Source organism: Simochromis diagramma, unplaced genomic scaffold, assembly GCF_900408965.1.
Source record: "Simochromis diagramma unplaced genomic scaffold, fSimDia1.1 OVJJ01000802.1, whole genome shotgun sequence".
NCBI classification, from domain to species: Eukaryota; Metazoa; Chordata; class Actinopteri; order Cichliformes; family Cichlidae; genus Simochromis; species Simochromis diagramma.
Genome location: NW_024387492.1, coordinates 9,284,379 through 9,303,594, shown reverse-complemented (window position 1 = coordinate 9,303,594; position 19,216 = coordinate 9,284,379). Strand labels below are relative to the sequence as shown.

General features: G+C 39.1%; 1 protein-coding gene and 1 long non-coding RNA gene across 5 annotated transcripts; one reads left to right on the top strand and one right to left on the bottom strand.

The window, feature by feature from the left end:
* Positions 1 to 2,670: 2,670 nt before the first annotated feature.
* On the bottom strand, positions 2,671 to 8,503 carry LOC120725325 (visual system homeobox 2-like). The gene is made up of 5 exons (XM_040018143.1): positions 8,015 to 8,503; positions 7,423 to 7,510; positions 6,697 to 6,820; positions 4,503 to 4,683; positions 2,671 to 3,846 (listed from the first exon to the last, which is right to left on the bottom strand). Exons 1-5 carry the CDS (start codon positions 8,445 to 8,447, stop codon positions 3,518 to 3,520), a joined length of 1,155 nt encoding a protein of 384 aa, XP_039874077.1. The 5' UTR covers positions 8,448 to 8,503; the 3' UTR covers positions 2,671 to 3,517.
* An 8,023-nt stretch (positions 8,504 to 16,526) lies between these two features.
* Positions 16,527 to 19,216, top strand: LOC120725383. 4 transcript variants are annotated; one of them, XR_005694108.1, is made up of 4 exons: positions 16,527 to 16,888; positions 17,703 to 18,150; positions 18,466 to 18,554; positions 18,667 to 19,216. It is a non-coding gene; the product is annotated as an uncharacterized LOC120725383 (long non-coding RNA). The 4 variants fall into 4 exon arrangements; XR_005694107.1 differs by having other exon boundaries at positions 16,528 to 17,941; positions 18,039 to 18,150; XR_005694106.1 differs by having other exon boundaries at positions 16,528 to 18,150; positions 18,667 to 18,839; positions 19,000 to 19,216.

Genomic DNA, 19,216 nt, shown 5'->3' with positions numbered 1-19,216 from the left:
CATCCGCAGTACAGTTTAACTTTGGCTTTGATGTCTTCACTTTACAGACTGCCAGCTGCAGCCGCGTACAGCTTGTACTTAACTTCACTTAACAGTGTTTTCGTATGTGGCCACCAAGTGGAGCTGCTTTGTTTGGCTCAAAAGAGTGGTATTTAGGGTGAGTAAAGAAGAGCAGTTGGTATCGATCCAACACCAAATAAATACCAGTTTGAAGTATATTTGTTTATTTTCCCCAAAATAATTAATTAATTAAATAGAATTCATTGGGTTGCATACACAACTTGAAGGATAGAAACATAGTATTAATCATATTGTGCTAGTATAGATCCAATGCAATCAATATCTGGATCAATCAGCCTATTAATGAGAGCTAAGACATAGGCTTTACAACAGTGTAAAGTTCTGCTTGTTGTATTTTACACATCACTGTGAGGATTGCTTTAAAGATAAAGAAGTGCTGAGATAAACTTTATAAAAGTAAAACTTCCATCATACCTAATTCCAGGTTCATACTTTTTTCTTTAAGTTTACTAGAGAAACTTTGCGTGATTCATAATTCAAAATAATCCTCTTTTATCTTCTACTGGGCCTTTCTTCTGATTGGTATGGATGATCTGCTTTAAATGACATCATGTAGATCCAGGAGAAGAAAAAACTGCCTGGGACCTTGGCTCACATGGACTGCTTGCACACCTTATTCTAAAGTCATGTTTTATGTACCCCCATTCACCATAACGTTCAGTGTATAACAAAGATGAGCACAAACATAATAGGTCTTGTTTATTCAAGCTGTGTTGTACAGGTTGTGTGTCTTGGCTTCTGTAGCACACTAATTTCCTAACTTTTGGTATAATTAAACTTTATCCAGTCTTATGCAACTGTGATGACATGTGTCACTACAGCAGGTCCTCAGTGGGTTTTTTAAGTAGGTTGGTTAGTCATTTCTGTACTAAAAAACATGTTTTATTCTAAGACCTTAACTCACCAGTTTTTTTTAATATTCATCCATTTTCTTGACTGCTTATCCTATCCCACCTTTCACCCCATCACAGCTGGACTGGTCAACAGACTGTTGCCGGGCAAACAGAGAAATAGACAACCATTTACATGTACAGCTAATTTAGAATCAACCTGACAGGCATGTGTTTGAATTGTGGGAAGAAGTCTGCGAGAACCCACACAGAACATGTCCTCAAACCCAGGACTTGCTTGCTGTGTGGTGTCAGTGCTAACCCCCACACCACTGGGTCATCTTTAATTTTATATGTAATATTAACACTGGCATATATATGTAATAGTATTTATCCATCCATCCATCCATCCATCTTCTTCCGCTTTATCCGGGGGCAGCAGCCTAAGCAGAGAAGCCCAGACCTCCCTCTCCCCAGCCACCTCCTCTGGCTTATCCGGGGGAACACCAAGGCATTCCCAGGCTAGCCGAGAGATATAATCTCTCCAGCGTGTCCTGGGTCTGTCCCGGGGCCTCCTCCCGGTGGGACATGCTTGGAACACCTCACCCAGGTGGCGCCCAGGAGGCATCCTTGTCAGATGCCCGAACCACCTCAGCTGGCTCCTTTTGATGTGGAGGAGCACATCACTCTCTACAGCTCTACTCTGAGCCCCTCCCGGATGGCTGAACTTCTCACCCTATCTCGGGATAGGCCAGCCACCCTTTGGAGGAAGCTCATTTCCGCCGCTTGTACCCGCGATCTTGTTCTTTCGGTCACTACCCACAGCTCGTGGCCATAGGTAAGGGTAGGGACGTATAGTATTTATTTTAGTTCTATTTTCTTCTCTGTTCTGCAACTCATACAGACCTCATTAAAAGAGATTGAAGGCTAAAAGGCTCCAGAGTGTCGCTTAGTGCATTCTGCAACAGGTTATAAAGAAACCATCCATCTGTTTTCATAATCGCTTGCTGTCAGTGTGAAATTCCCATTAACCTCTGCCCTAACGGTTATAGTTTTCAAGTACCAGCAGCTTTTCAGAGGTTGATTAACCTGCGAAATATGCCTGAAACAGATGCCGAATGACCTGCCTGCTGATTTTATTCAGTGCTGTCTTACAGAGCTAAACCAAGCGTGTTTTAGATGCAGGACTTAGTGATGCAGCAGGTTAAAGGACATGTCTTTGACAGCCGGTCATTCCTGGATTTATAGTTAACTACAGTATATTAAAAAGATTTGGATTTGCTCACCTTTCAGCATCAGCATTATTTTAATTTAGACTAAAGATCATTTTCTATCATTATATATGATCCCAGTACGACTGCTTTTGGCCTTATGACTTTCATCCTCTCAGTTTCAATTGTTTTTTTGTTTAGTTTTTTATTGTTACTTCCAACCACCTAGGTTTTATTTTGATTGCATTATAAAATCTCCACAGTGAAACGTACCTTTCTCAAACTCTGCACAGGTCACACGAAGCAACAAAAAGCACATTATTTAAATACCAATAAGATTTAATTGCTACAATTACATTTATACAGAAACAAACACACACTTGGTGTTAACTATACATAACGCCATATTACCTATGGGGCATGTTCAAAATTTACACCACTTATTTAAGAGCTGAGGAAACCTTTTTACAGGATTTGGTATCGACTGTTTTTAGTGATACCTGTGTCAGTTACCGAGCCGAGACGTGGGGTCACAGAAAAGTCAGAAGTCAAAGTTATATAAAGTCTCTTGAATCCAGGCTCTGCTTACATGAAAAGCTGCCAAGCTGTATGACAGAAGAATGACACACTACATTTAAAAAAAGCAACACAAAGTTTTTTTTATATGGTAATGTGCTGCCAGAGCAAGTTCAGCGTGCCGTAGGATTGATTGAGCTCCACTGCAGTGATCAAAGAGCATTCTTCAAAAAAATATTCCCTCATTTGGTTTAGACAAAACGAAACCTGCCACTGCTTTACGGCTATACAGTTATCTCACAATTCACATGATCTTACTTTTGAATAATCAATCACGATCCCTCGTGTCCTGTATGGACAGAGGCGGTGTCATCCAGTAGGACAGAAACGTTTCATCGTAGCATGAAAGCGATCGCTCAGATCAACTTTGCATCGATTTCCAACAAGCTTTCCATCCAAAGGGGTCAAGTGAATCCAAACCATGTCACAACAGCACAATAACAACATCAAAGCCACTCGATCCTCTAACTGTAGATGTGGGGAAGTCAGGTTTTTCCTTTTAATTTGCCACCTGGCATTATGAACTCAAAAGAAAACATTTCTGTGCTCCTCCCTTCCCTTCCTCATCAGCTGCAGGAGAAGACATGCACAAATGTGTTGTGCATTTTTGGTTAGCTGTACAAACATTACAACATTTGAGTTATTGAAGCTCAATCAGTCAGCAGAGCTAAAGACTTGACTTCAGACATAAACCTAAGGGAACGTATGATAACACAAAGTGACTCCGCGTGCATCAAGATTCAGTTTAACCAACACAATAAGACTGCCGCCTCTGAACATTAGAACTGCCACTCTGCAGAGCGCATCCCGTAGCCTCTTTCAGTTTCTCCTCACTTTCGCCGTTTCCTTCTCCGTCAACTCCTCCTCAGCCTCCTCTTTACGAGGTACGTGAATGTTTGTTCTGTCAGAAACTGTCCCGAGCATCTTAGCGCTGTGCTCCAGCGCCTTCGCTCGCAGCGCAGCAATACTGTTCTCCCTCAGTTCCTCTTTAGAAATTGGTGAACCGGTGTCTTTATTCTGCTTCGGCTTATCCTCCTCTATCACTTTATCCACCAATTTCTCTTGTGCTGGTGAAGCTGGTGGCGGTGTCAGGCTGTGGGCTTTTCCTGGAGACGTGTGGATATTTTCAAGAGACTTCTTGTGCATACCTGGACAGGAAAACAGTATTTTTTTAAAGAAGAGAACGGAGAAGTCACAGATGAAAGAGCTTTCCTGTTGTGATTATTTCTGTGAGTTTAATGAATGTACTGAGATGTTTGACAGTGAAGTAAAAAAAAAAGGAGCGTTAAGGAATGATCCATACATAGGGGATAGATTGGCAAATAGAACCTATTATTCAATTAGAGTTACGTAATTGATTTAAACTAATCAATTGACATGAGGTGAGAGAGGAGATCTGGTCTAATCTGCCCTGATGAAGTAGGATTATCACTGTATTGACTTCTACCTTTTTAATGACATGCTGAGGCTTTTATTGGCTCCTGATTTCAGGCAAGCTAACCCCCGTCCTCGTAGGACACAACTCAATCTCAAACACAGTCCACAAATATATGGGGTTTTTTTTTCTTTTTGCATCTTTTTTTGGACAGATAACTTAAAGGCGGATTCAACCAAAATAAAAGAAGATTGTTTTAATTGTTTAGCATTTGATTTATCAGTCAAAGAAAGGAGAGTGTTAGCAGATTTCTGCAAAATGTGCTTCTGATGTGTATTTTTTTAAATGCATATCAAATGATGGAGGATGATTCATAATTAATAAGAGTTGTGAGGGAGGCGATTGACATGTAGTACCCATGGGACTCACCCAGTAACCACGGCGCGTAAGAGTCTGTGCTGCCCTCCTTGGCTGACTTGAGGATGGACTCGGGCAGCGGGATGGAATGGCGGACCATGGCTCCATACAGGCCGTACTCTGCCATCACACTGCTGCGCCCCCAGCACTTCTCCCTTTTTCTCCATTTGGCCCGACGGTTTTGAAACCACACCTGGACAGATAATTTTAAGTGGTGAGGACGTTTTATCACACATGTAATCCCTGAGATTTTTTTAAAATGTAAAATTACAAAAAATTCTGTTAGCTTATCACACAGACTCTTCTCTATTTATTCAATGGAAATGTTTGATGGATTTGTATTTTGGTTTTTAATAATAATGGATTGGATTTATATAGCACTTTTCAAGGCACCCAAAGCCCTTTACAATGCCACTATTCATTCACTCTCACATTCACACACTGGTGGAGGCAAGCTACAGTTGTAGCCACAGCTGCCCTGTAAGAAATTTCACGCTCATGTGTCATGACGAACAAGGACCTAAAGTGACTCTGGCTGAACAGCTGGAATATGTGTGTCTATGTTAGCTCTTGAAACCAGTTTTCTTAGCTAGCCTCTGCTAAACTAATCAGGAGATTGACTAGTGACTGTCAGATATAACAACTGTGCACATCATACATTTCTAGACTAGACGTTAAAATACAGGAACTTTCTGTCATTTCATGGTTTATCTATTACTTATTTACGTTGTTATAGTATGAATGGTCTCAGAGGAGGTCTTTTTCAGTAGGAAAAGCTGTAAAACGTATGAAAATAGAGTTAAAAGTCTAAAGTTTATGTCCTTCACATATTTCTTTGGCGGGCTGATTCTAGCCCCTGGCCCTTATGTTTGACACCCCTGTTATAAAGGCTGTTTATGCATGTGGGAGCAGAACATGTGATATCAGAAGTGGAAAATATTGTCTAGCATGCAATTAACATGTGTGTGATATGGAAACACATTTGGAGACATTCTGCAGAAATGACAAATATTGTTGCACAATGGAAAATTCTGAAGCTCTGAAAAAATTTTAAACAGTCATTTTCCTTTAATTTCAACGTTTTGCAGCTTTTTGAACTCCTTATAATACAATTCACGTCAGAGTGCAGTAATATTTTATTTGTTGCACTGGGATATGACTGGTAGATTGGAATGAGGCTTAAAAAACATCTTCTTAAAAATGTTTCTTTTGCACATGCACGTGTTGCACAGTATGAGTCTGAACACACAAACTGGACTTTAATTTTCAGTACAAATGTGTTGAGCCCGTGCATGCTTATCCCGTGTGTGTGTGTGTGTGTTTCTGTTTCAGGTGCCTAAATTGATTTCCACCAGGCCAGACTGTGTAATCATCTCAGCCTGCTTGTGAATATGGATGAGGAAAACAGGGGGGAAAAATGAGCATCCTAAAATGGCCGTGGATGCAGGATGAGATTGTAAGAAATGGTGTGTGGAGTGCGTGTGCCAGTGTGTGTGTGGACATGAGCATGCGTGTGTGTGTGCGTGCATGCGTTTTGCAGACCTGGAATTAAAAACGATGAAAGCCGGGTCTGGAAAGCTATTCAGGTAGATCTGACGATAACCTCCATCTCATAAAAAGATGGGCCCCAGATGAGCAATCATGCTTTTTGACAGCAGCAGTGTGAGTGTGCATGACAGCGTGTGTGTCTTTGCTTCCTGCGAGGTGACCCGAGGGGGGCAAAGAGGCTGATTGAAAAATAAGTTAATTTCCAGGCCCGGTCGATGGGAGACAGGCGCTCAAATATCACGGGAAATTAAAATGCTCGTAGCAGCCGGGCACTGGCCCCTGCTCAGCCGCTGACCTCTGCTAATTAATTTCTATGTAGTTATCATTTCATTTCAGGGCTGCAGCCTGCCTCTCCCAGGAAGAGACGTGATAAGTTCTCCTCTATTAACTAATTACAGTGTGAAGGTGAAGTGCCTGCTAATGTGAAGACCTTGTGAAGATGATGATGGAGCAGGTGACTGCTGGCTCTATCTGTCTGCTATAGTGACGGAAGATGTCACCTCTGAGGTAGTGTTCATATTGCACCAAATAGCTGAATCACCTGCCCACATTTTGATGTCAAAGACATCAAGATGTTAGCTGATGAAAACATCTTCATGTGGAAAATATAAGATATCAGAGTGTGGATTTCTGCTTTCATGCAGAGACATGATCCCACCTGTATTCTGTCTTCTGGTAGCTCAGTCTTCATGGAGAGCATTTCTCTGGCATAGACGTCTGGATAGTGAGCCTCATTAAAAGCTTTCTCCAGCTCCTCCAGCTGATAGGATGTGAAAATTGTTCTGCAGGAAAAATAAAAGACCAAAAACGATTGGATGCCTTTTTAGTCTTTTTAAAATCAATCATGCTTTCAGTCTGATTAGTTATCAGTGATGATGGCTTTTCTTGTGCCTGTTCATTAATTTCACCTGGTTTTTATTTTTCAGGAAATATCTTTTTATGAAAAAATATCATAATAAAGTATTTATTATTTTTAGTTGATATCAGCTTAGTTACATTTTTAATGTAGGCACCACTTAAACCAGAAAATGGTGACTTCAGATTTAATCACCTATAAATATGAATATATCTTGTGTCTTGTGAATAAATACAAATACAGAAAAAAACAAAACGAAAATAAAAATATATATCCTTCATATTTTTATAAAGAAAAAAGCAACAAGAACACGTTAAAAAGAAAAGTCAAAAAGAAAATCCAGAAGGAAATCAGAAAAATCTCCTTATTCTTACGCCAAATACGGCATTAAATAAAACACCGTAAGCTCACGTGAGCTTCACCGATCATATATGACAGTCACTGTGTCTTGAAGGCCAAACCGACAAATAACGACCTAATATTTCTTTCGGGTTTTTTTTTTTGTTTGTTTGTTTGTTTTGTTTTTACCTGTGTCGTCTTTTCTTTCGTTTCTTGCTCTGACCCATAGAGGATTTGGAGAATTTCTGATCGCCGGAGGAGCTCATATCATCAGAATCTGTGGATGATTTTAAAGGTTAAAAAATATTATTACTGATAACAATACTACTACTACTGCTACTACTAATAATAATAATTAGAATAACAAACTGGAGCCGATTATTTATTTAAATTATCATATTCATCTTCTTTGATGACAAATGATAAATAAATAAAAAAAAACACAGATATTATAATGGAAAATTTAAAATGTGTCACATCACACCTGGAATAAAAAACCCCACAGCCATGTAAAAAAAAAAAAAACTATTTTATGAATAATTTAATAATTTAATAAATATAAATACAAAGGCCTTTTCCGTTCGACCCTAACTTGCGCATTTTCAACACAACTTCTCGTTTCTTCTTTTTCTCATTTGCTTTTAGTGAGACATTTTTTCCCTGTTGCCTCACGTTGGTTCGGGGATTTGACATGACATTTTAATCTTCACATAAACTTAAATATTACAAACACTCCGACTGACTGAAACTATCCTCGTGCTTCAGCGACTTGAAGTCTCACCGGAGCTGGTGGAGTGCTGCGCGTCCATTTCAGAGTCCACGCGCGTTGTCCTGTGCAGCGGCTGCAGGTGCACATTTTGCGCCTCTGACAGCACCTCCAGAAAAGCAGGCTGGCTGTAAAACGAGTGTATGCTCTCTGGTCGCAATAAGCTTACGCCGACCCCGAGGCCTCCATGTCCCAGGGCTGACCTGGCGGCCAGAATGTGCGCCCTGTGCGGCAGAGCTTCCAGCGGTCGCCTCGGTGCCGCCGGCGGCTCTATGTTTAGGCCGAGCAGCTCCTGGATCCCAAAGCCGGTGCGCCGCTGCGCAGTGGGGGCCATCTTCCAGGTTGCAGGCGGCTGTTGGTGGGCTCCCCCGTGGCTCACGCAAGTCTGTGAAGCTGATTTCTGTTTATTCTCTGAGTCTGAATGCACTGCTCCCTCCTCCCCCGTCATGATCCCACTTTTTGTTCCTCTCCCTCCAAAAAAAAGAAAAGAAAGAAAAAAAGCTAGAGTCCCCGGTGCAGTCCGCAATGTGACTCTCTCTCTTTATCTCCACTGCTCTTTTTATTCAACAGGCGGCAGCCAATCACAAGAGAGGAGAGACTGCATACTAAGTTTGTGGTTGCTCCGGAGCTTTATTATCGCACATACGGAATATATTTTGATGGATTTTCTGTAAAACAGCTACTAGCCTCCGGCTGGTGATGATCAATCACTACTACAGTTTAAGGAGCTGCTTTATAGACCCTCATCGGAAAAACTTTGGGTTTGAAATGACAGCGTGTACTCTTTTCCCCTGTCTTACATCGAGAATAAGGCTTACTTTCACTGCAGCTCTTGGCATTTCTATGTGTGATCATCTGATCCGACTCATTGAGTTTAAATAGCCGGATTAACCCATCAAGTCCAGGAAATCAGCATCAAACGATGTCAGTATTGAAAATTACTGGCAAAATAACTAAATAACAAACAAAGAAAACAAGAATATATATGAATATAATTTAATGTAACTTAAACCTGGATAAAATTGTGCTTCTACCCTCTTTAATAAGCCCGATATTTGTGTCCGTTTTCTTAGAACAATAAGGGTATTTTGAAGGCCCTAAAAGCTGTATTAATCGATAAACACTACATTTCACAAAGGAGGCCATAATTAGTTAATTCGTCCGTTAAAGACGCGAAATAATCATGCTATGAAATAGTTGTTCTGACGTGCAAATTCATCTTAATAACAGCCATGCTTTCTCATGAATTATGCCAATAATAAATAGAGGGACCAATTCTCTTTGATATAAAGAACAAAAGAAAGGAAAAAAGGAAATCTTTCATAGGTCAAATTTAAGGAAGGGCTCGTACACTCACATCTGGTCAACACCTCCTATCAATTAATCAATTAATTCATCTCCTTCTCTGATTGATCCGTTAGCAGCTCCAAGCGTCCCACATAACTCACACGGTGATTTGCATATTCTAATTAGGGTTGCGCACTAAACGTTTTGCCTTTGGTAGCGGTCTGCGCATCTGTTGATAGGTTATTAAGCCTCCCCTCCCCTTTTTCCTTCTGTGGAGAGCCACATGATAAAGAATACACTGTCCCAGTTCGGGGGTATTTAGGACACACCCGGATGGCAATTATAAACGAGACAAACAGCGGACCAAACGGCAGCGCACAATACAGCAACAGATTGTTTCCCAACAACACCCACCCCTGAGATTCAAGCGTCTTTTTTTTTTTTTTTTTTTTTTAGCTTGAGGTCTGATATCACAAACCCGCGGCTGAAAGGTTGCGCAGTGTTTCAGTGGGTTAATCCGATTTCAAAAGTGAGAGCAAACGGAAGAGGTCTTTAAGATGTCAGGGGAAATCTTCTGCAGCTTCCCTTCATTTGTCATAGAATAAACCTCAGATCAAATCCAAAGCCAGTGAGTTGTGAAATGGAATGAAAATAGTCCCGTTTCCCCCTCTTTTCCCTCCTCGAACCTAATCTGCTCTAATCAGCTATTAATCAATTATTGCCGGGTTTCAATCGTTCGGAGATAATTTGAGGCACACTTTCGGACATCTGGGCGGACAATTACGCAGAGGAGAGTTTATGGAGATGAGTGGACGCGTTGCGGAGATGCGGTATTGTCAATGGGACATGTGGTGATGAATAAATAAATAAATAGGTGGTTCCTGTGGGACTGTTTGGCACCAGAGCGTCAGGCAGTCATTGACGGTCAACCCCAGGTTTGCTGTCGGTTATTGTTGGTTGGTTGGTAATGGGTAATGTGATCTCGAGATGTGGCATCAACCCGATCAAGCCGATTATTGGCTCACTGTCGTCGCCCAGAGCGTCAGGTTTTAACGCTGCGCGTCACCCTGCAACCTAAGAGAAAAGCCTGATAATATCAGGACTCTGGACTACATCACATTTTTATTTAGTTTGAGGCACAATGTTTAAAAAATTTAAAATGACCCAAATATCTTAAAAAAGTAGAGAGAGAAGAGAACAGTGAAAATGAGATTACCTTCAGGGACTCAGACAATTTATTAGAGGTGAATAAAGAGATCAATGTCATACCAAATAGCCATGGTAATAAGGTTTCTCTCTCTCTCTTTCACACACACACACACACACACACACACACACACACACACACACACACACACACACACACACACACACACAGAGCAGACAGACATTTGTTGTATCATTACAGTACATCTCTAATTGATTCAAAAAGAGAAATAAGACACATGGAAAAAAAACTTAAAAGTAGTTTGGAATAAACCTGCAAGCAGATTAAGTGTTATGACGAAATTATTATTATTTTTTGACGTTGTTTGGTCCAAAAAAATAAAAAAATATTTCTATTTCTATTATTATTATTATTATTATTATTATTATTATTATTATTATGTCTTCTTCTCTGATATTAATTTGTTCTGTTATTTTAAATAATTTTAGTTGTGTTACAATAATATCTAATTTTTTAAAAGAATTTAAAAAAAAGATGTTTCCCACCTTATTTGCCACAATCTGGGTTAAAATACTGGCATTCTCACCAATTTAATTACAAAATGTGAAACAAACTGCATGGCAGGCCTAATCTTACTGTCATTAACAAGGTTGATAAGCCAATTAAAAAAAGAACATTCCTAAATAATGAGTCAAAATCTGTTTTGTGATATCTTTAAAATAAACCTGCTTTTTATGAAAAAGTATTTTTAGCTGTTAATCAAGTTTGCCTTAATGTGTTAGATAAAATAGTCAATAAATCTTACTTAAAATGGGCCACATCCTGAGCTGAATCTTAACAGTTATTCCAGATGGTTTCTTCTGAAAATACTGGTATTAATATTAGATTTTATTATTGCATGTCTTGCATACTTTTTCCACATTTTGCCTTCTAAGTGCATTTGCCTGTGATCTGTGTTTATGTGTACTTTACTATGTATACTTGTGCATGTTAGTATTTATACCTGTATGTAAATGTTCACAAACATGCAAAAAAAGACTCACTAACGCATGGAAGCTGTTTTCCAGCACTGATAAATGGATAAATTATTATTTTTTCATATTAACATGTAGCACACAGACTGCTATTTAGCTGACACTCGCTGAAAAAGGAGAGAATAAATGAGGCATTTTGAGTGATAGATTTTATAGTTGTTATCATCCAGACAGCATGCTGAAAAGAAAAGAAAAGAAAAGAAAAGAAAAAAGAAAAGAAAGAGAAGGTAGAAGATGAGAGAAACTTTAGTTGAGTACAGGGAGACACTGACACAGACAAATGTCTGCTTTCTAGCAACAGAGTGGCATATACTACTGTTCTAATAATTTAATGCTATACAAATGTTTTATTACATTATGTTCTCAAATTATAGTACTGAAATGTTTTTTTTTTACACTTTGTAGTTTAATATCCCATTTTATTTGAACCCTTCGTATCTCAAAAAATGTGCAACAACTGAAGTTTGATAAAACTTTAGGGCCAGAATAAATACATTTTATTATATCAATACAACACAAAATTATCAAAAAGAAACTGCATGAACATAGTTTAATGTTACACAAAGGGTTTTCCTCAATGTCCCAGTTGACTAACTAAAAAGTGTCCCAGTTGACTTGACAGTTTAGTTGACTGCACACTGTTACTTGTAATCCCTTCAAATGTAGTTTTTTTTTCATATCTGTATCTCCAATCCCTGAAAGGACTAAAGCAATAATATGCTGTAATTCTACTGAGATAATTTTGCAGACACTAATTAAATCTGTGAAAATATCCATGTACAATGACAAGTAATGATTTGGTTATAAATAAAAGTCAGGACTGAATGTTGTTGGGTGACATGCAAAAATTTACTGTAATTTATATATATAAATATCAGGCATGGTTTGTTTTGTCATGTTAGAGTTTCATCTGCCCCTGTCTGATCTTTGTCTATGTTTGAGACTCCCGAAATGGCTCTACTAATCTAGCTAATTGCCATTTCCCAGAGCTTGGCATTTAAGGAGAGGAGCTGGGTCACCAAACAGCCGTTGATCAAAACATCCCATTAGAGCAAAGAAGACAAAAAAGCTCTCACAGTCCTAACAATGTGGCACCAGTGCATCAACAGTTTGCACTGTGGGCACAAAGCATTAATTAGGGCAATAACTTCATGCCATTGCCATTCTATAGTCTCCATTTCTGAATGAGTGCATCTATTTACGCTCTGAAGTTTGTCGGGGACTTGCCGAGTGTGCCGCATTCCCCTGTTGCATGTGCAGATGTGTTATTGGCGTAATGAGGAAAACACTATGAGAAACGTGGGAGAGACCCCCCCCAACGCCAAAAGTTTCTTGACAAAATAACATTACACATTGTGGCTGCTCCTAACAAGAATTGACATAATTACTTGGGCCCATTTCTTGTCTAATTAGCACATGTCCACAGTAGACAGGGACTAGCAGTTAGGCAGGTGAAGGGAACTAGACAGGCATGGCAGCAGCAGCAGCAGCACAAAAAGGGGCCCATTTAGTGTAATTAGGTGAGACAATGCCCCTGACTGTTTTCAGCTATGGCAGTGGCTCAAAACTGGGGGCAAACCGGCAAGCGGACGCCCCGTGAGCTGCATCGCCCCAAGACCCTAATAAGCCCCTAATTGTCTTTTTGTGATTCACATGGGCAGCACCAGCAGACATGAAGACAGCCTATTCCTGGTTTCCTGTGGAGAGTGTGGTGCCTGGCCCAAGGAGAGCCTGCAAACGTCTCTCAGGGAACTCCAGACAGACATTCATTTCATTTTAGCAGTAACATAGATGCTGAAAATAATGAAAATCCCAAATAGAGTTACATTTTTACCATTCTGATAAATATCAAGGATTATTTTAAATCTTGTGAGCAAAGTGCAAGAAATTCAACACTTGCAGACATTTAAAAAATTGAAACATAGAAAAGAACAAATAAAACTCTTGCCAGTACAGCCCATGACAAATAGTATAGTATTCCAATATGTTTCAAGTTAGAGTCTTATTATGAAGTATCCAAATTTCTGCTGTTCTCGCCTGTAATTGGAGTTAAAAGAGCTCTAAAGGTTGCTGATGGGAGGATCCACTCTTCTAATATTTATCTTCTGTTTTTACATGACCACACAGTGTAAATACAGTATCAAACATTACAGTCAAGCTCCTCTTTCTCTGTGACTTTATCAGTCTGTCATATCATTGTGGAGAAATTATGGACCACTCTTCTTTACATGTCCATCAGTGGTCTTTTATCCATTGTTGTATAAGAATTGTAAACTTTACATTTTAAATCTAATGTAGATTTTGGTAAAACATTTTTTTCTGTTTCCAGAGCTCAGTTTGTTATGTTGGTGGGCAGAAGGTGTCATTTTTACATTTCCGAGGGTACTTGCTTGTAAATCTTTCCTGTTTGTTGATTATACAGCATTTTACACCAATTCTAGGTCCCTTTCGCTCTCTTTTTTTCTAGCAATCAATGAAGCCTTGGCTCATAAGCAGCTGGGCTCTACAGGCTGCATTTCAACACTGTAGGATGAGCCTGTTTAAACACTCACAGCCTCACAGACTGGTCCATATGTTTGAGGCCTCTTCTAATGGCAGCTGGTTCTCAGAAGATTCAATATTCCATAATATGTTCTCCCTATGATCATCCGCAGTCAAGGCCCAGCTCAGAGGGACATCAGCTTGATGTGCCCTCACTCCTTTAATTAGCTGTCAATTAGTGCAAATGAATCAACTGTTCGCCTAATTAAGCAATGCCACCAGGCAGCTCCCGTATACAGGCCATTGTGTGAGCAGCATGAGAAATCCACAGCTAGCAAACTCATTTTGGATCACGAGTGCAACTTAACGATCGCACTGACAAACCGCGTTCATCGAGCTGGGAGTGTGAGCGGTGTTTGTCTGGTCAGGGTAAAGGTCAGTGTGTTAGTGTGATCAGGCAAATCTTACCCGTATACCTTTTTGTCTTTAATGTCAGTTTATATGTGCCAAACACATATATGCAAAGTGATCCGATTTCCTTATTTGCAGCACACTGACAGATTCACAAACATAAATACTATGAAACACTATCTCATGAGCACTCAGCTATTTAAACACAAACTATATTGCCAAGTTCACAAAACATGTAAGTCAGTATTCGCACTGATGTTGGCAATAAGATACCTTTTCTTCATATCAAGTGTAGATGTTTTTAGTCTTTCTAACAATTAAATCAATAAAATAGTCACACTTTTGGGTCATCTTCTCCACCGTCTCCTTTTAGCCTCCTGATTCGCATGAATGACCATTAATTAACATAGTTGCTATTTCAAAGCCACTAGAATATTATTTTATTATGCAGACCACATATTTCCTTTACAGCTGGAGTGGAAATGTAATTTCCTCAAACATCTGTTCACCCATTTATTTTTACATTTATTTATTTTATTACTGTGACATGCCTCTTCTTATGAACGTTTCCCATAATTAAATAAAAATACTGGCAACACCATTAACCGAATCCAAGTTCAGACATTGTGTGCTAACAAGTGAGTTCAGAGGTCACTGAATTAAATAAGCTATAAGGCTGCAGAGCCATAGGTGCGCTTGCATCATTATCATTTATTTTGGCACTTTGTAATACAGCTTCCAACTTGTGGTTTGATTTCTCTCCATTTACCATTAAATTAATTTGAATTCAGGATGCCCAGAAGACAAATTATACTTTAAGATCCTTTCATTTAATGAGGTCCTTTGAGGCACTTTGGAGGAAAGAACAAACAATAATTCCCCTTCTTACATCATAAATATTTAGCATTTTAAGTGCTACAAGCTATATCATAGAGTATCTTTCATTCATTATGTCATTATCCGTTACTTATCCAGGTGAAAAGACTGATTGAGATTTAAATCTCATTTCCAAGAGAGAGCCGGCCAACCTAACATACCCTCTTGCAGAGGTGGGACCAAGTCATTGTTTTGCAAGTCTCAAGTAAGTCTCAAGTCTTTATCCTCAAGTCTCAAGTCAAGTCTCAAGTAATGTCAGGCAAGTCAGAGTCGAGTCTCAAGTCACTGGTGTAAAAGTCCAAGTAAAGTCACAAGTCTGAAATTTTGAATTTCAAGTCCTTTCGAGTCTTTAAAAAAAAAAAACGAAAAAAAAGCATGTTGCAGTTATATGCTAAATGTAAATATTAGACCATGTAATTTTTAAATCTGTGTTTTTCTCAACACATGACAAAATAGTGAACTTAGAAAATATACACAAATTGTGAAATTGCACCTCTTTAAAATGCAGCTCAATTAAACCTAGCTCCTAGAATAATTTTCACTGACAGTTCTGAGATAAGCTGCATGTTATTCTTGGATGCGGTTGTAGGACCGGCTTTAAAATCGCATGACAAAAATATCATACACATTAAAAAAAAAAAATGCATCACCAACGTAGCCTGGAAAACATTTGCTAGTTAGATGAAGTCAGCTATCTCGTTGTAGCATATTTATATGCATATTTATAATTATACGCTTCTTGGAGTGAGTGCATACACTCATGAAGTTTAGAAACTTCAGGTCACTGCAACAAGCCCAGGTACAGTTTACCGACGGATGGGTGCAGGACCTTGAAATGCACCGTGTAGAAAGTAAAGACCATCGTACCTATCATAAGTTTACCAGTCTCACAAATCGTCGTCATAAATCCACATTCGTTAACAGTTTATTAATAGGACCTTTGAGCTCAACGGTAATTAATTAGTAGTGGAAATAATTTCTGGTACGCGTCACAGAAATGTAGCAGTGACAATAATATTGTATGCTGTAATCGCACTGGGCAATTAGTGATACAAAAAACCTGTTTTCTCCTGTGAATGAAAGTATATGTTTTTGTCAATGTACCATAATAACAGAAGCGAAACGCAATATTGTGTCAGGACAATTTACTATTTATGCACAATAAACAAAGGAGCATAGCGCGACAATTTCTGTTCAGCGCCAGACTTGCTTCCCAGATAGCAAGGAGACATTGAACAGATGTTGATTTTCCATCTGAACCATCAGAATCGTCAGGATTGAAATGTCAGCACAAAACCAATGTTGAAACAACATTGAAATACTGATGAAACCTGACACTGACATTGAAATAACATTGATTCACTGTTGTTCTGTCATCGTTGATTGTTGATCTATTTATAGTTGACAAGGTGACAACAATCACGTTGAAAAACCATCTATTTATGGTTGAGCGGGAAATTAAAGCTGCTACCACTTGGACTATTCCACAGCACCCCTATCACATTGGTACATCCCTCCAGGTAACCATTGTCTTGTACAGTAGAGCGGGACATTAGATTTACTCTCAGCGGAATTGACCGGAGAAGGCATCAGTTCATGCACTGCACTGGCCTGCACCACGATTAGTATAAGGTAAGAATGAATGACTTTTGTTCTATTCGTTATTTCCACGGTTGCATTTGAATAACAGTAAAAAAAACAAAACAAACTTGTTAATGTAAAGTTTCGGATAAAATGTGGGAGCCCGAAATTGTGTCTACTTTCATCTTACAATCCGGCAACAAATAAATTGCACTGCAAACAAAGTCTATCAACAAAGAAAACATTTTCGTTCCATACTTTTCCGTTATATTCCCTTACAAAGCTAGCTTTAACGCTTCGAGGGTTCCTTTGTTCTTGCCGTCGCCTCGGCGCTTGACCCAGACTTTCGCTCTGTAGTTGCTTTTTAGCATAGTACTACAAAAAATTGTAAATCTGTGATATATGATTGATAAACGTAAAGGTAAATGTATAAATGTGTTCAATGACTTTGTTACTTTTAATGATTGGTGAGCACCCGCTTCGATTCGCACTCAATTCAAACTTTACGCTGCACGCTCACCTAACTTGCGTTTGCACCTTTTGTCCACACGTAAACTGCGTTTAGCATTTACGTGTGGACGAGGAAGACTGAGAAAACGCAGCGTCAAAGGTGTGCGCCTATTTTGACGCCACACTGTGCGCCAAGTTTTTGTCTCGGTGCCATGAATTCCTACAATGGCAGACTTAGACAAAATACTGTTAATTTTATTATCTTCAGTGTTTAAATGCTTACATATACGGGTTTGCTTGTAATTGTTGCCTATATACATTTTAAGCTATTATTTATTATTTAGTTCAATCAATAGATCAAGTTTTGTAGTGACTATGAAATATATTGTAATTATCTGTTTCCTGTTTATCCTAGACAGGGCAAAAAAGGACTCCAAATTTAAAAAAAGATAAAAATGAAAGACTGGTGCATTGTGCAGTTTAGCACTGGTGGTACAGAAATAGTCCCTAGATCATGGATAAATGGGGAGAAATTGTCATGGCCTCCATATCCTCCGTGAGACACATTCAGGATCCACGACGCAGTAAAGAGGAGAGTTCATCCTGGTGCAACATGGCTCACCTATGCACCAGTCCGACTTCTAATAAGCCATGGTGGGTATCATCTGGATTGGTGTTGTATAAATGTAACAATAACAAGTTTTTCGTGTCCTAATTTATGTCTGGCCATACATTGTGTTTGTACTTCCAGACACATTTCACGAAGCAGAATGCAGTCTTCAGAAATATCTAAGTGAACACTGTGATACGTCTGACCTTCAGTCCGAAGCTGAAACTCAGACCAGTCATAAAAGAAAGCACAAGTAAAACTTTTTTTATTTCACAAACATATCTTTGATTGCTAAGAATTTATGATCTTGTCTTTTATACATATCTGTGGTGCTTGCATACTGCAATATCACCACATAATATAGTCCAAAAAGTGGAAGCTTGTAAACTTTTTATAAATGCAAAGCATTGTACACTTGGGCACTTCAAAAATTCCTTGTATACTGTACCTTCTTGCACATCTCTGTTTCCTGTGTGTGTTGTTATAAATCAAACTGTAACTTTAGGAAAAAATATTCCAAAAGCACATTTGTAATTACTTATGACCGTTTTCAACTTTTTTTCTTTAGACCAAATCCCCTGTACACATATAGTGACTCAGAGGATGAGCAGCCCACAAAAAAATGGTTTCCCCAGGCCCCTCGAGTGAAAATACCAGGTAATAAAATACTGTCTAGTGTCTTTGTACATATCTGTGTGTGACACAAGGAAACTTTTGACAAGTTGTCTGTATTCTTAAATACTTAAAAAAAATTATCTTTTTCTGTCAGACCTGACGAGAGCTGTTAACGAACTCCGTGAGGAGGTCAGAGCCATCCGCAATACCGGCTGCAATGAATCGGTAGATGCTGGGGTACTGCCTCTGGATTTGCCCTTGCACAACATTGAGGAGCTAAACAATGCAGAGGCAGCTCTTCAATCACAAGAGGCAAATAAGGCAATGGTAAGTATATAAAGGTTATGTACACTTTGTAACTATAAAGTGTAATAGCTGTCAGATGTGATTTAAATACATAACGGCCTGTTGATTAAACACACAAGCACTTGCATACACATTTAAGACATGAGACACGCTAATTCCATCTCTTAAAATGTGTCTATAGGTGAGACGCTTTGCCTTGATTGGAGCCTGACGCAGCAGTTAGGGGCAAACTCTATGTCCGAGTTTGTCTTTGCACAAGCAGTGCAGAAATGGCTCCGATATGCCCCAGATCGTTTGGGTGGTGCAGGACGCACATCATGCAAAAAATTACAAACTTCTGTGAATCATATAAACGTAAATAGGAAACTGTCTTTTAATAAAGTATTTAGCAAACGAAA

Excerpts from the sequence above, each read along its gene's own strand:
- LOC120725325 (XM_040018143.1), bottom strand. The coding sequence starts at position 8,447 with ATGACGGGGGAGGAGGGAGCAGTGCATTCAGACTCAGAGAATAAACAG. Across the intron at positions 4,684-6,696 it reads TACCAGAAGACAGAATACAG|GTGTGGTTTCAAAACCGTCG; the intron begins GTGGGATCATGT and ends TTATCTGTCCAG. Across the intron at positions 3,847-4,502 it reads TTACGCGCCGTGGTTACTGG|GTATGCACAAGAAGTCTCTT; the intron begins GTGAGTCCCATG and ends TTTCCTGTCCAG.